The 14,455-nt window shown below is 41.2% G+C and overlaps 1 protein-coding gene across 2 annotated transcripts in view; it reads right to left on the minus strand.

Annotated features, from left to right (window-relative positions):
- The window catches only part of LOC115362722 (cytoplasmic phosphatidylinositol transfer protein 1-like), a 105,541-nt gene that overhangs the window by 24,408 nt on the left and 66,678 nt on the right, over positions 1–14,455 (minus strand). For both annotated transcript variants that reach the window (XM_030056781.1, XM_030056790.1), the window contains exon 2: positions 1,800–1,948. In XM_030056781.1, the coding sequence (XP_029912641.1) occupies positions 1,800–1,948 (149 nt within the window). The remainder of the gene's footprint in view (positions 1–1,799; positions 1,949–14,455) is intronic.

The following is a 14,455-nucleotide window of genomic DNA, read 5'->3' on the forward strand; positions in this document are numbered from 1 at the left end:
TGAATTTCATTGCAGGATTGCTGGGTTACTGAGTGGGAGAAAGTTTCGCTATGCAAACTGATATTTATGCATCATGTAGTGATCATTCAGAGAAATGAACAGATTATCTAAGAAAATGTCAGCTACTCTGTTTGGAAAGGTCAGCGCCTCTGTGTTTTTCCATTTCGGCTGCAGGTGCATATGGACGTGAAGGCTGAGAGTTTGGAGGTCTGGATTTATCGTCTGTCTATCTGTCTCTTTTTTTTCACTCTGTACCCCCCCACCCACCCTTTCTTTCTTTCCTCCCTCCTTTCTTTTCTCTCTGTAATCATTCTTCCATCCAACTGACAAGCATAATTTTAAGCTCTGAAATGTCACAAAAAGCAAAATGGGAATCAGGTGCGGTGTTTTCATCAGCCGCACTGAAGTGAATAAATGTCCTAATGTCAGAACTTATTGTTATTTTATTGTCAGCTAATGTTAGCCATATTTCACATTGCCTGAGGCTGAAAACACACACATGCACTTGGCTATACTGTAATACACCAAATAATGGCCAAGCAAACACACTGGAGACTTAAACATGGGGGCCACAACAGGTATGACATTTCTTAGATTTCAGAAGTTCCAGTGCTACTGTTCAATGATCCAAGTCTCCCCAATTCAACAAATGTGTTTCCATCACAATTTCTTTATTACCAAAAAAAAAAAAAAAAAATGCATCAAGGGAGTGGAAAACATTTCACTTTTGTCAAACTGAGGAAATTTCTATTAACATTTGCAAATCCCATTCAGCTTTTCATCTGCAATATATCATAATTCGCATGAAAATACTTGAATGGAAACTATTTTGCCATTTCACTGGCTCTGTGTTCTTTATTTCTCAACCGTTCTCTCTCTCCTCTGCAGGGCAGCGCTGTGCTGACTCAACATAATTAGTTCCCCTGCACCGTGATCGCTGACACAGGTATTTGTGCTCGAACAAATGGCCCACAGCTTCTTTGTCCCTCCTTTCTTCATTTTATTCCTTCTTTGCCCTCTCTCTTTCCAAGCTTTAATTTTCTTTTCCATTCCCTTTTCTTCTCACCATCTCCATCTTTCTCCCTGTCACCTCCTCTCACCGACGCCTGTAGGACTTGCCAACTTACAATGCCCCTCCTCACTGATGTGTGTGGGGAGATCACACACACACACACACACACACACACACACACACACACGCACACACACATATATATATATATATATATATCACTCACACATACAAAGGGCAGAGAGCCTCATGGGATGCAAGCTGACAGAGTGGTATGGTGTGATATACAGCTGTGATGGATAAGTAACTCAGGGCAACACGACGGCAACAATGTGCCGATGCCTCTCGTTGCTCGTTGTGTGTGTGCACGTGTGTATCTGTGTGTGTGTGTGTGTCTCAGAGTCACAGCGACCTTCACAGCCCTATCATAAAGCTGAATGCAGTTCTCACTAATATACCTATCTGCAGTTTTCTCCTCTACTTCCCACTCAAGGTTTTTCCAACACTGGAAAAAAGTGATTTTGTGATCTTAGGAGCGATTGAGTTCAGATAGTCCTGAAGCAGCCCAGTAGACGGGTGAGATTTTCAGATCACAAGCCAAGTGGGCATTTCATCAATCAATATTTCATCATGTTATGAGTCTCTGTACCTTTTGCGATGATGCATCATCCAAAAAGATACAGTGGGTCCAATCAGTGTAGTCTTAAAAGCCATAACACAGTGTAAAGATGCATCATAATGTGTGGGACAATAATAAGACGCAGAGGCTTCCTGGTGCTCTGCTGACCTGTTGAGGTAGACTCGCTTCTCGGTGAACTGTCCTTGGCCGTGTGCCGGGTCTTCATACGGCTCATTCTGGACGACCTCCACCCCCTCTCCTCGGTCGCTCTGCTCGTGGCTGTGTTTACTGATCATGTACAGCTGCCCGATCCGGTACTGGAGACAAAACACAGAGACAGGAAAAGATCAAATACCTCTGACAAACAGTGACTACTGCAGGGACATTTTAGCACGCACTGTACTGTGTGGGGCCGAGCTCGGGCTGCACTCAAGGCTAGAAGGACGCGTTAATGCGAGAGATGCTCACAAGTGACTTAATGTGAGTCCAACTCAAGTTTCAAGTGTGTGAGAGACTATGAATAAACTTTCAAGTCATTGGTCACCAGTCTCAGTCAAGTCAAATGGTCTTAGTGGTATATCATGCATTGGTTAAATAAAATGATAATGCAATCTGAACAAAGATACAGGTAGGATCCACAAGTGCACATCATAAGTTAATATGTCATAGTTTGTTGTAATAGGGGAAAAAAACAGTAAAAGCTTGGTTTTTAAAGTTTTGAAGTCTAACAAATGTCACCGTATTGCAGTGACATTTAGATATGATATGTCACAGTTATGTGTAACCTAAATAGAAAAAAAAAAAAATACAATGCAACGGTGGCATTCCTTTACAGAGGCTGATTTTTCAGTCACTTCTGCTCCTGAAGTCAAGTCTTACGTCATTTGAGTCCACGTTCAGCCTGAGGCCTGAGTTTGTATGCACGTTATGTGTGACTGGAGTGCAAGTTACAAACTCCATGCCTGGTTAATGCCAAACTCGTTAATACCATCACAATCAGCGTTGTGTGGTGATGCTTTACTCAGTAGTAGGTGTTATTACTTTTGGTAGCACATAATCAGATTCAGTATATTACACTCATCAGCTGAATATGTTTAGCTTGCTTTTTAATGTGAAGTGTGCTGAAACGTTTAAATAAAACATGATTTGAATTTCCTCTCTTTCGATGAAGGTCACTGTGGCAGATTGGACTGTGTTCATTAAAAGTGTTCTGAACTGGACATGCAGTAAGGTCTATTTTTTATTCGTTTGTTTGGAGAAGAGAGATGCCTCGGAGCGTGTTTAATTCATTGCAGCAATACATTGTGGCTTGACTAATTGAAGGCGCCACTTCTGTCTGCTTTTGATCTTTAATCTTCACATTCTCAAGCTTCTGTTTATGACAAAAGGCCAAGAAAGGAGAAAGAAAGATGGAAATGAAGGAGGTGAATTACAAAGGGAGAGAAAAGGCAGAGGCTGTAAGAGTGAGAGACTGAGGGGCATCAAAGGCAGAGGGGGTGAAATTAATAGGGGACCAAAAAAAACGAGATTGTAGGAAATGTTTGACAAAGGACTGGGACTGAGGAACAGATTGAGATAATGGAAAAATTGTAGAGATAGTTCAAGAAAGAAAAAGGTTTGAAGATGGCAAATGATGCTTACAATCCTTTCTGTTACAGGATATGAATGAGTGAAGTTGCACTCTCCCTGCTCAGTCACCATTTATTTTCCCCACCCCCTTTCCTCTCCTCCTCCTTAGAAAAAAACTCCAAAAGGGAGAGTATGGCATCGGAAATGGAGAGCTAGAACAACAGAGCTCCCCCGGCCTCCTCTTTTTGTGACCTTTTTCTATTGCAGCTGTCAGCTGAGCTGTGAACTGCCATCAGAGGAAAATGTGCAGTGCTGACCCCACAATGGCTCCTTAGGGGACACAAAATGGGGTCATGCAACGAGAGGCCATGCTACTGGAGGTCTGAGATGGATAATCTGATTTATTCACATATTTGCTAAAAACAGCCAAGAAAGAAAGAAAAAAGGAAAGAGATTTTCGACATGGACACTGAAGCCCCCTGAGCCATCAGGCCAGGCATAATGGAAAGACGTAATACCATACAGCAGATCCCATTATGTGGTGTTTTGTGTAGCCCATTTTAGCTGCAGCCTTTAGAAATCAAAATTTACAACTCCTTTATGTTATCTGGAATTGAATCATCTCGACCAATTTACCGAAGAATAAACAAACACAAGTTAGCCAATACTGACTATTTGATTGAACACAGCTAATAACAGTTAATGCAATGCAAGTTAATAGTTAATGCAACATGAATTCTAATTAATGCATTTTCTAAAGAAGATGCAACAATAACAGAAAATGTGTGGTGTACTGTATTTACCTAAGAGGCTTGTGTCTCGATGGTAACACTAGATTTACAAAACTGTAGCACACTCATGCACATTTGATTCCACCTCTCTTTCATTATCTATCTATATGTTCAAGGTCACTACAACCAGCTGTATCATCACATTGCCTGTGTGTCCTCTGTGCTCCACTAGTTTCTCTGTGAAACTCTATGAAAAGGACAACTGGCTGCAACTGAATGACTCACTTCCTCTTTATATATTCCCTCCGAGGCTTCTCTGCTCCAAAGCATCTCTGAGCAAAGGTGGAAGGCTGCTGTGTCAGAGAAGGACACGCAAATATACAGCATGCAAGCACACACATACAGTAAACTGAGCACAGAGCAGGATGCCTCAGCACAAACGTCCTTGCTAGAAAGCCCGACACAGCAGCACATTAAGCTATCAGATGATCAATTATTAACACGGCACTTCGGCTGGCTGACCCTGCCAAAGAAACGAATGTGTTACATAAAAAAATGTTTTTATCCATTTGTGTGCTTTCTTTGACTGTGTGGCATATTTGTGTGGGTGTGCACTTTTGCAACCTGCTGTAAACTGATCACTGTATGACTGTAATAAAGAGCCTCATCGTTGCCAGTTTGTTTTGGCTTTCAGAGGACCAAAGACTTGCTAATGCTATGACGCTTTTGGCAAACTGGACTCTGAAATGTATTGGACTGAAGTGAACTCCATTGCAATGGTCGCAACTGAACTGAAATAAATGGGTTTGAACAACATGACAACAACACGCCCCCCTGGGTCAGGCCTGCCAGGCTAAAACCAGCTCTGCCATGCCACATGTCTAACATGAGATGACAGCTTGAGAGGGAGCTGGAAAACTCAAGTGCTGGCAGTATTGTTATAAAGGTAAAATCACAGGCTGATAATAACAGTGGATGAAATGAGTGTGATGTCAGTTTCTAGAACAATGTAAAGTGTCTACCTAAAATGCAATTACTTACAAATTTTAAAAAAAACATGCCATAGAAGGACTGATTAATGAAAGTGAAATTAGAGGTACTGAGACCATAACGTCTTGTAAAAGAAATGTTTTTAATTCATTTTTCTGGCATGAACTTGGATTGTGTGGTCCAACTGACTTGCATGGAGGTGTGAGACATTTTGAGCTGTTTTTCGTTACGGAGCTGACTGAGGCATGGCGGTGATACATGAATGGCAGCTGGTGTCGAAATGCTGACAAATCAGTGGCACCAATTTTACGGTTCAAGGAGCAGTTACCAGTGATTTTCTAACAACCATATGTGTAACCGTGTCCTCATTTCACCTGCATGACATGAACGACGTCAGGATCCGACATCGGATGCTCTGTGGTTGAACCTGTTAAGCCAATCAATAGTTCACAAAAAGGTGACGAGGTCAAAGTTACTGTGTATGCTGAATGTGCCTTGTAATCTTTCAACTGCTGATTCTATTTTACTTTGGGGTTTTAAGTGTGGATAAGAAATCAGCTTTCCCACCTCCATTTTACATCTTGACCATTGGTGTGGAAAGTACTAAAAACAGAATAAGAGACAGTCTGCAGGCAAAAGGATGTTTTCCTGCTCACAGCAGAGCTAAGTGTAGATTGTAAGTGTTAGAAAACTTGTCCCTGGAATGACTCCTGGTGTACGTTCACTGAGTTCAGCTCTGTACAGCACAGTGAGTGCTGCAGCCCTGCAATGAATTGAGCATGTCCATGGGTTATCTAATACTGTTACTGGGCTGGCTCCATTCAACTGTAAATAAACTACATTAGTGCATTTATTCAATATACCAGCCCCTAGATGAACTCCTTTAGTCTACAGTCCCAATCAGACTTGGGTGGGTCATAACAGTTCAATAAATTTTGAATAAAGTCAGTCAAGATAAATTAATGATAAAGGGCAAGATTTGTCAAGATTTGTCAAGATTTCAAGTATGAAAATGTATATTCAAATACATGCTATTCCATAAATGGTATGGCTGTATTTGGAAAAGAAAAAGCTGTATCTGCCCATTTATGTGTTGATGTATTAACACTGCATGCAATGCCCAGTCAAATATATCAAGGTAAATACCTGGATGCAGTTTGTTTTATATGAATGGCATGAATGCAAACAGACATGAAAGAGCTGAACAAATTACATCACCTTCATTATACCCAAGCTAATGCAACAGAACTAAAGGCATAACATCTCTTTTCTGATTCACCTTCCGCCTATCCAGTGTCTGCTCTCTACCAACCCACAGCCACATCCACTCCATTAATAAAAGTTCACCTTTTCATTGAAGTCTTGGAAGCAAAGGTAGTGTTTCTAAAAACAGCTCCTGCTTGCGCTGAAAGTGAGCCTCTCAGGTTAAGAGCTACTGTAAAAACCTCAGATGCCCCATCCCTCTCTGTTATGACATGAAATGAGAGGAGGATGAGAGGTGGGACTGAGGGATGGCGCAGGGGCAGAGGACAACCTAAGACGGGAATTAAAAAGAGGACAAGGAAGGAGAGGGAGTTTCTGTGAGTGTCTTGCTAAAGGACAACTGAGTAAAAGGCTGGAGACAAAAAGAGAAAACAAGAGGGAGAGAAATAGAAACAAAAGGTTTATGGAGGCAGTAAAGTGGGACATCAAACAAATTCACTGTCAAGAGACGTCCTTTTCTGTTCACGTCGTCATTGATGAGCTGTAGCAGTCATTAACTTCTAAAAATATCGAGGACACGCATATATTATCTTAGTCTCATGTGAAGGCTATTGTCTGTGTGATCATTTGAAGTGTGTGAGGATGATGTGATGTATGTGCTCAACCATAAACACTTGAAAACAAGGATGGACAACAACAACGACAAAAAAAGCTCAGCTGTCCAATCAAATGGCGCTATGATTTTCTCCGTGGGAGCAAAGTAACCAATCACACTGCAGAAAACACGGCAGCAGTTAAGTAATACTAACTCTGTCTCTCGTCTGGCATCTTCACAGCAAGATCAATCATTTAGCTACATGACGCAGTGAGCAGAAAGAGGCCAGGGCTTGCCTCCTGTTTATTCGATTTGTCTGATGACAATGCACTCTGGGTTTGTTGTTGCTCATCTATCAGTGCCAACAAACCGGAGTGCATTGTCATCATTGCTGCCATCACAGAGGTCTGGTCTTGGTGGTTATAACCTCAATCCACAAAATGAGAGGGCTGCATTCCGGATGACCATTAAATTACAACCCACTATCCCCTGCTGGAGCACTAAGATGAGTTTTCATGCAAGCTGCACTTGGTGTGAACCATTCCAAGAGTTACCAGCACTTTATTATGGTACAGGTGTTGGTAACCTGTCATCCTGCCCTTTTAGAGATTTCGGTGGCAGAAGCAGTCAAAGCAAAATCAGATTCCAGCCCCTGCAACTTTAGCACGATGCACTTGGTTGACCCTTGCTGTAATTGATCTTCTCTGGTGTTCATACCCGTTAAAAACAAGACATATTGACTTATTGCTTGTTTGGGCATCAGTTCAGCCTGCCATTTGTTCTGGCTTCATTTTATTATTCTAGCATGACAAACAGCTGTCTATTAAATGTCAACATTGATCTTCTCATATCTAAGGATCGGCTGGTGTCAGTATCAGTGCCAACACAGAACTGAAAACTGATTTTACCTAAGACTAATATCCAACACTAAAACACCTGAGTAACATATCAAAGCAAAACCTTGATTTTTGTCTTTATTTTCTGTATTTTCTACATTTTTGTGGCACATAGTAGGCTTGTATTTCTCAAATAGTGGGGGATTTCAGGTACTTTGTCGAGTGACACCAAAGTGAAGATCCAAGCCTAGACTGTTCAGTGAAAGTAATGGAACAGATTGGTATTTGGCATCGATCACTACTTTAGTACACAGTAGTTATACCATAATACCCTGCATTTTGTGTTTCCTCTAGGTGTTTTGGATTATGTTGTCTCTCCTACAACAAACCCCACTTCTTCTCTTGGAAGATTACATAAATGCCACCTGATTTTAAATGCTGATCGCTCCAACTTGGCAAAATTTACCAAAGAAGTAAAACTCAGTTGGAATAAACCACATTAAATATGTTTGATATGAATGGACCCTAACATAACATCAATGCTTTTAATTGTTTCATCTCCCCAGTTCCCCTCCCAGTCCATTTATCTGTATACCTTTCATTAGAAATAAAAAAGGTCATGTCTGTGCTGCAAAGACTCATTAAGACATTATGAAAACAACATTTTATCCTGCACTCATGCATTTCCCTAGACCTTCTATTTCTCATTAGCATTCAGTAAAGGGCGTGCCTAAATCTGAATTCAGACTCTGTGGGCCTGTCACCCTGACCTGATGGCAGTTGAATAATTCACTCCCATTAAGAAAAATGTAAATACACTTAGTCCGGTGCTTCTGAGGTAGGTTCAAATTATTCTCACTGCAATCATTTTTTAATCCAATAAATTATCAGCCAATTTATTTCCACCCATCTGAGGTCTCTGTCAATCTTGTGGTATAGGCCAGGCCCAGCAAACATGCAAATATTCATTGCATTTTCAGTCAAACAGGGGGAAAAAATCTGAAAAAACAACAACCCAAAGACCTTAACAACAATAAAATAAGTTCTATTATGTACTGCTGCATTCATCCTCGAGGGCCTTGACTGGCCTAGACTGGCTGTGAGACGGCCAGATGTAGCCTAACGCTGGACCACTGGAGAAAATAATATGAATAAACAACAGAGGCAGCATTAAGCCGCAACAATCAATATGTGGCCAATCTGAACTCCCCTGGCATTCCTGTATAGTCAATAAAGCTACAGCACAGTCATCATCGAGAAAGTCAGAGTGAAGTCAAAAAGGAGAAAGAGATGAGCTGACGTGTTTCTATGGTCAATAAGGCTATGAAGAGGCAGAGATGGAAGTGACGGAGGATGGCATGAGATGATGAGAGGAGAGGTGGGAGGAGGATGGTGAGGGAAGAGGAAGAAGAGGGGAAGGAGAGGGGCAGAGTGGAAAAAGGGAAAAAGAGAAACAGAAACAAAAAAGGAGGGAAGATTGGGGGGGTTACGGGGAGAGGAGTTGATATCACCATGTACAAATAAGGCAGGAATAGAGAATCCAAAAACTAAGAGCAATGAATTGAAATAGATGAGAAATGAAGGAAGGAGGAGAGGAGGAATTTTCTGTCCCTTTGAGCGATGATCTCCCTCATTATTCTGTGCAACAACATTGTCTGTCAGAGATACAGAGGCCTAAAGCATTCTGTTGTACACACACACACACACACACACACACACACACACACACACACACACACACACACAGAGAGTGATTAAAGCTTTTCATCTTGGCTTTTAATTGCATGTGGAAGCAGGGCCATGGCCGAGAGCCAAACATTTTGCCTCATTTACACACGTCTAAACAGTTTAGTGAGAAAAAGTCAATGCTGACAGCAATCTATCTATGACACAGATACATGATGCACACAAAATGTTTTGGGGGTTGTCTTCGCTGTAACATCTGGCATGCATGTGGGGATATGGATAATCCACATACCATTGCAATTAGTTGTCAGGCTAGCTGTATCAATGACACTGAAAATGTATGGTCCCAAGAGACGGCCGATGTCTAATGCTGCTGAATGCCAAAGAACAAAGCACCCGCAGAGTTTGAAAGTACCCAAAGGCACTGAACAATGTGGAGAGATGCTGAAAGTCAACAGGTTCGGAGAGTAACCCGTCCCAACCTTATTCCATCGAATTACAAAGAAATGGTGTCTAGTAACTTGGACAGTTACTTTAAGCACACAATCACATTATGGTTACTTTGTTAGGAAACAAAGGAGGCTGTTACTGGTTGGATTATTTGGAATATATAATGGATGGAAAATTTAATTTAGATTGTGAGATTGTGGCCTTTTACATAACTCTGCATACTTTAAAATAATGGCTGCGGAGGATATTAACGATATTTAAATAGTGTGTGCGTAGTAATAAATAAAGTGCTCTGAGAGGAACTGCAAGCAAGTAGGTTTCGTTGATAAATGCAAACATTCCAGTTGATCAACTTATTCCAATATTCCAAAGCATCGGTCCTCTTTAATGAATTAGATTTCAAACATAACCTTGGCATGCCAAACTATGAATTAGGTTCTGCAGAAAACCCTCATGCAACCTATACAAAAGTATCAGTCGAGGCATAATTAACCTAAAGTCAAACAGTACTCAACAACTCTCAACAGCCAAGTCTGCACACCCCCTTTGAATGTTAATGTGAGCTAATAGCTACACTAATAGCTCTGCTAATCACTCTGTTCCACTTGTACATGGCCATATTAATGTTGGCCTCCGGGGGCACCATGGAAGCCTGACAGAGACCATTTTGTACCTGGCAGGTATATAACCGCTGACAAACCCAAAGAATAACTTTGGAAAGGAAAAACTACAGACTGATACATTCCTTGCCTCGAGCCCACATGATTTTAATTGCTCAGCTTGTCTCTGAATGATTACAGTAAGAAACGCGTATGAAGAAGACAGTGAAAGTGTAAAAATAATCCTCAGCTCAGAGCGTGGATAAATTAGCACACTGTTCATTGCTTTACTGCATGAATGAGTCTGTGTGGAAAGCAGGTCTATAGATCACACCATGCTAATCGCAGGCTGTGAACACGTGGGTAATTGTGGTAAAGCAAATAGAGAGGTGAAATAGCGAGCTGTGTATTTATGAGCAGCAATTTGAAAGGGAGCCTTTTCCAGGAGTCAAAACAATTAAAAAAGGTGCTGGGTCATTCTCCGTTTATCTTCTACCACAGAGTACAGAATAAATGGCTGCTGCTGTGCTCTGACCGCTCTGGTAACCACAGACAAATATACATGTTTGCCAATATATCAAGAAAACACTGACCTTTTATTAAAAGTGAGAAACTGATCAACTATTGTTATCCTCACTTCTACGATGGAAGCAAGGATGTGATTTTCCCATAGAAATCATATCAGAACTAGAAGGGTTGATCTATTCGTATCTATGACTGTACACTGATGCCATCTTTTTCGCCATATTCAACATGGCGACAGGTCGTTTCAAAGAAACATTAGGATTATGGGAAAAAAAACAGAAACAGGAATAGAAAAATAGCGTGCAAACTTCAGTAAGTATCTGTGAATAACAATGCTAGATGTCTTTGATGGAACATCAGAACTGTTATCTCCTCACACTCTTGATAATTGCGATACATTTGGAATGTTTTATACTGAAACTGTGGCAAAAGCAAGTAATAACCTCAGACACGGTTTACAAGATGCTGATCAATGATATTAAAAAAAAAAAAAAAACAGGAATTCCATGGTGAGTTATTAGAATGTATTCACAGGGAGATTTACAAAAGCAGATTTGGGAGATTCTTATTATGATATTCATATGTGAGAGTCTGCGGTGCTCACTTGCAGTGTAATGATGCAGGCAGCACACAGTGGCATGCTGTTCCTCCATACAGGTTATTTTATTATGGGAAAACTGAATATTTTAAATATATATTTTTGGGTATTTCTAGGCAAGAAAGTACTGTGTGCTGTCCATGAGAAAATGTGTGATTATCTTAATTATAGAGACTGAACAGATACAGTATCAAAATATTCCAATTGCAACTATTTACAGTCTTAGATTATAATAGTGGTCTACTGAGAAAGGCTTCTTTTTGCAACATTTTCAAAGCCGCCTCACAGTTGGCTTCAAAACTGAGTGGGATTGCCACATCTAGGTCTTATATGATTTCTATGGATTTCCCTCAACAGCTTCAGGGGTGTCAAACTGCAAAACCTGCAGTGAGGCCTGGCTCACGCCGCCTTAAAGAGCTGCTAACCCTCCTTAAAGGATTATATTCGAATGGCTTTCAGTGTTTTAGTGTCCCCTGTGTCCTATTTCTCTACACCGATCAGCCTCCCTCCCCCTCAGCTCTACAAGCAAACAATGAGCTCTACCTATAGACGAATTGCTGCATTACCACACACAGTGACAGTGGGAGACACTATGAGCGCTGGGGCACACTTTGCGTATGTGTGTGTGTCTGGGGAGATAGCAGAAAACTAATGAGCGCTGTGATTTACTGTAAGCGAATACATTTTTTAAAGAATTGTTCAGGACTATCTGCAAACACTGCATGGCTAAGTGAAACTACACTGATTACAGAAGTATACAGTATTTTGTACTGCAGATGATGCATTGTGCTGTATTGTGTGTCACCATGTTAACAGCACACGCACACCCTACAGCACGTATGCTGAAGCTCATGAGATTCCTAATTTCTCTCTCATTTTTTCTGTCTCTCAAACACACACACACACACACACACACACACACACACTCACACATACACACATGCATCATCCCATGATACTGCTGGCTCAGCTATGGACCCATCACTTTGTGGTTGCATTCCCTGTGATGAGACACACACACACACACACACACACACACACACACACACACTATCTCCTTCTCCTGTTCTGCGCACATTTAATCAACTGAGCAGCAGTCTGCACTGGGCTGGGCTGCTCTCTCCAGATAAGATTATCCTTCAGCTGTAGTGCTGGCAGTCAATAGGTACACTATGTGTGTAATTAGTGTGTGTGTGAAGGAGAGAGAGAGAGAGAGAGAGAGAGAGAGACCAGGAGAAATAAAGCGAAAGAGCAAATGAGCAAGACTGGAAAAGATAAGCAAGATACTGTCGCAACTAGATGAGTGAGAGTGAGAGGAAAATAGACAAGAGATAAGTCATTTGCATCGGCCAGCCTCGACAAACACAGCGCTAAAAACAGAGCATCGATGTTTCAGGGCAGAGAGGCATCTCCATCTCGTCTGCCCCATCCTCCAGAACAGCTCAATGCATCTTCCGCCTTCCCTGCCTCTGCCGTTATGAGTGCACGCAGAGCGGTGATTTACAGTTTGTATGTGAGAGGGAAAGTGTGCTTGTTTGTCACTGACAGAGAAAGAAATAAGATAAAGTGTATGTGCCTTTGTGTCTGTATCTGTTCTCTGTGTGTGTGTGTGTGTGTGTGTGTGTGTGTGTGTGTGTGTGTGTGTGTCTAAGAAACAGAGGGGCAAACAATGAAGCAGAAATATGAATTATAAATAAACACTTTTTTTCTAATGTGCTTCTTGTCTCTGTCTTGCAGATCACAGCAGATATATGATCAATTCATCTTCTAGCTGGTGATGGTTGAGCTGAGGCCATCCCATTATTAGAGCCATCACTTACTGTCAGCGAATGTGCTCTGTGCAGAAAACAAACCTTGTGCTTTTATTGTGGTAAGGCAATCATCACACTTTTTTTTTTTTTTGTTACTTGCCGTGCTGGATTCTATTTTCTTTACAGTTCATAAGACTCATAAGACAGTATTTCCACATGCATCCACTGAGTTCCTGTTCTCAATATCTATTACATATCTGTCTATTACAGATACAGGTCGTTGTCTCTCTCTTTTTATTGGAAAATTAAAATAATAACATTGTAAAATGATTCAATAGTTGCAATTCACCACATGTTTACAACACAAGAGTTAGCTGTAGCAATGTGGGATTTTGTCAACTCAAAGTCAGGCATCAACACCATCAAGATTTCTGTATGGTGCTGGTGACACAGTTGGAGGGTGCTGACAAATGAAATGTAAACAAGTATATTATATACATGTATATTATATACAAGTACATACGTTTACTTACAACTTGTTGTTTTGTTTAAATGAAATACATGATACAATTACCTGAAAAATACCGAGCTCAACTTGTCAATGTCAGTGAGGATATGTTTTACAACATTTTCAATATTTCAAAGAGGCAAAGGAAATGCCAGCGGACAAGCGGAATATCTCATAAAATTTTAAAATCTCATTTATGTTGTTTTCTGCTGACTTTGATGGCTGATCCCTTGACCTTTAGGTGAAACAAACTGTATTGAGTTGTCCACCTGTGGCTCAACCTGAGGCCTGTCAGCTTCAAGTCGGTGCTAATGTGGGACAAACTGCTGGCCAGCTGAGGCCACACGCAGGACTCACGCCTCGTCAAGGACAGGACTGTTCATCACCGGGACTATTACTATTCATCATATCATCACACACAAAGACAAGCCCACACACAGCCACACATACGCTCGCGCACAGTACACATTTATCCATACAAATATGATGCCAGAGTCATTGTTCGATGGATGTTTTCCGGTGACTAAGGTGCTGGTCGTGACATGATGACCAAGGCAGAGGAGAGAGAGGGAGGGAGAGGGGAAAAGAAAGAAAGGAAGAGGCATCATGGAAAGTTTGAGAGGGAGAGAGAGCCACAGAGGAGAGAAGTTCAAGCTTGGACTTAAATATGGAAAAGATATCTGAGAAGATAAAAGAAACTGGGAAGTTATGAGAGTCTGTCTGCTCTTTCTCTAATGTGTTATCTCCCCCTCAAGAATTCTCGTGAGAAATCATTAGAATAAT

This window comes from Myripristis murdjan, chromosome 1, assembly GCF_902150065.1.
Source record: "Myripristis murdjan chromosome 1, fMyrMur1.1, whole genome shotgun sequence".
Classification (NCBI taxonomy): domain Eukaryota; kingdom Metazoa; phylum Chordata; class Actinopteri; order Holocentriformes; family Holocentridae; genus Myripristis; species Myripristis murdjan.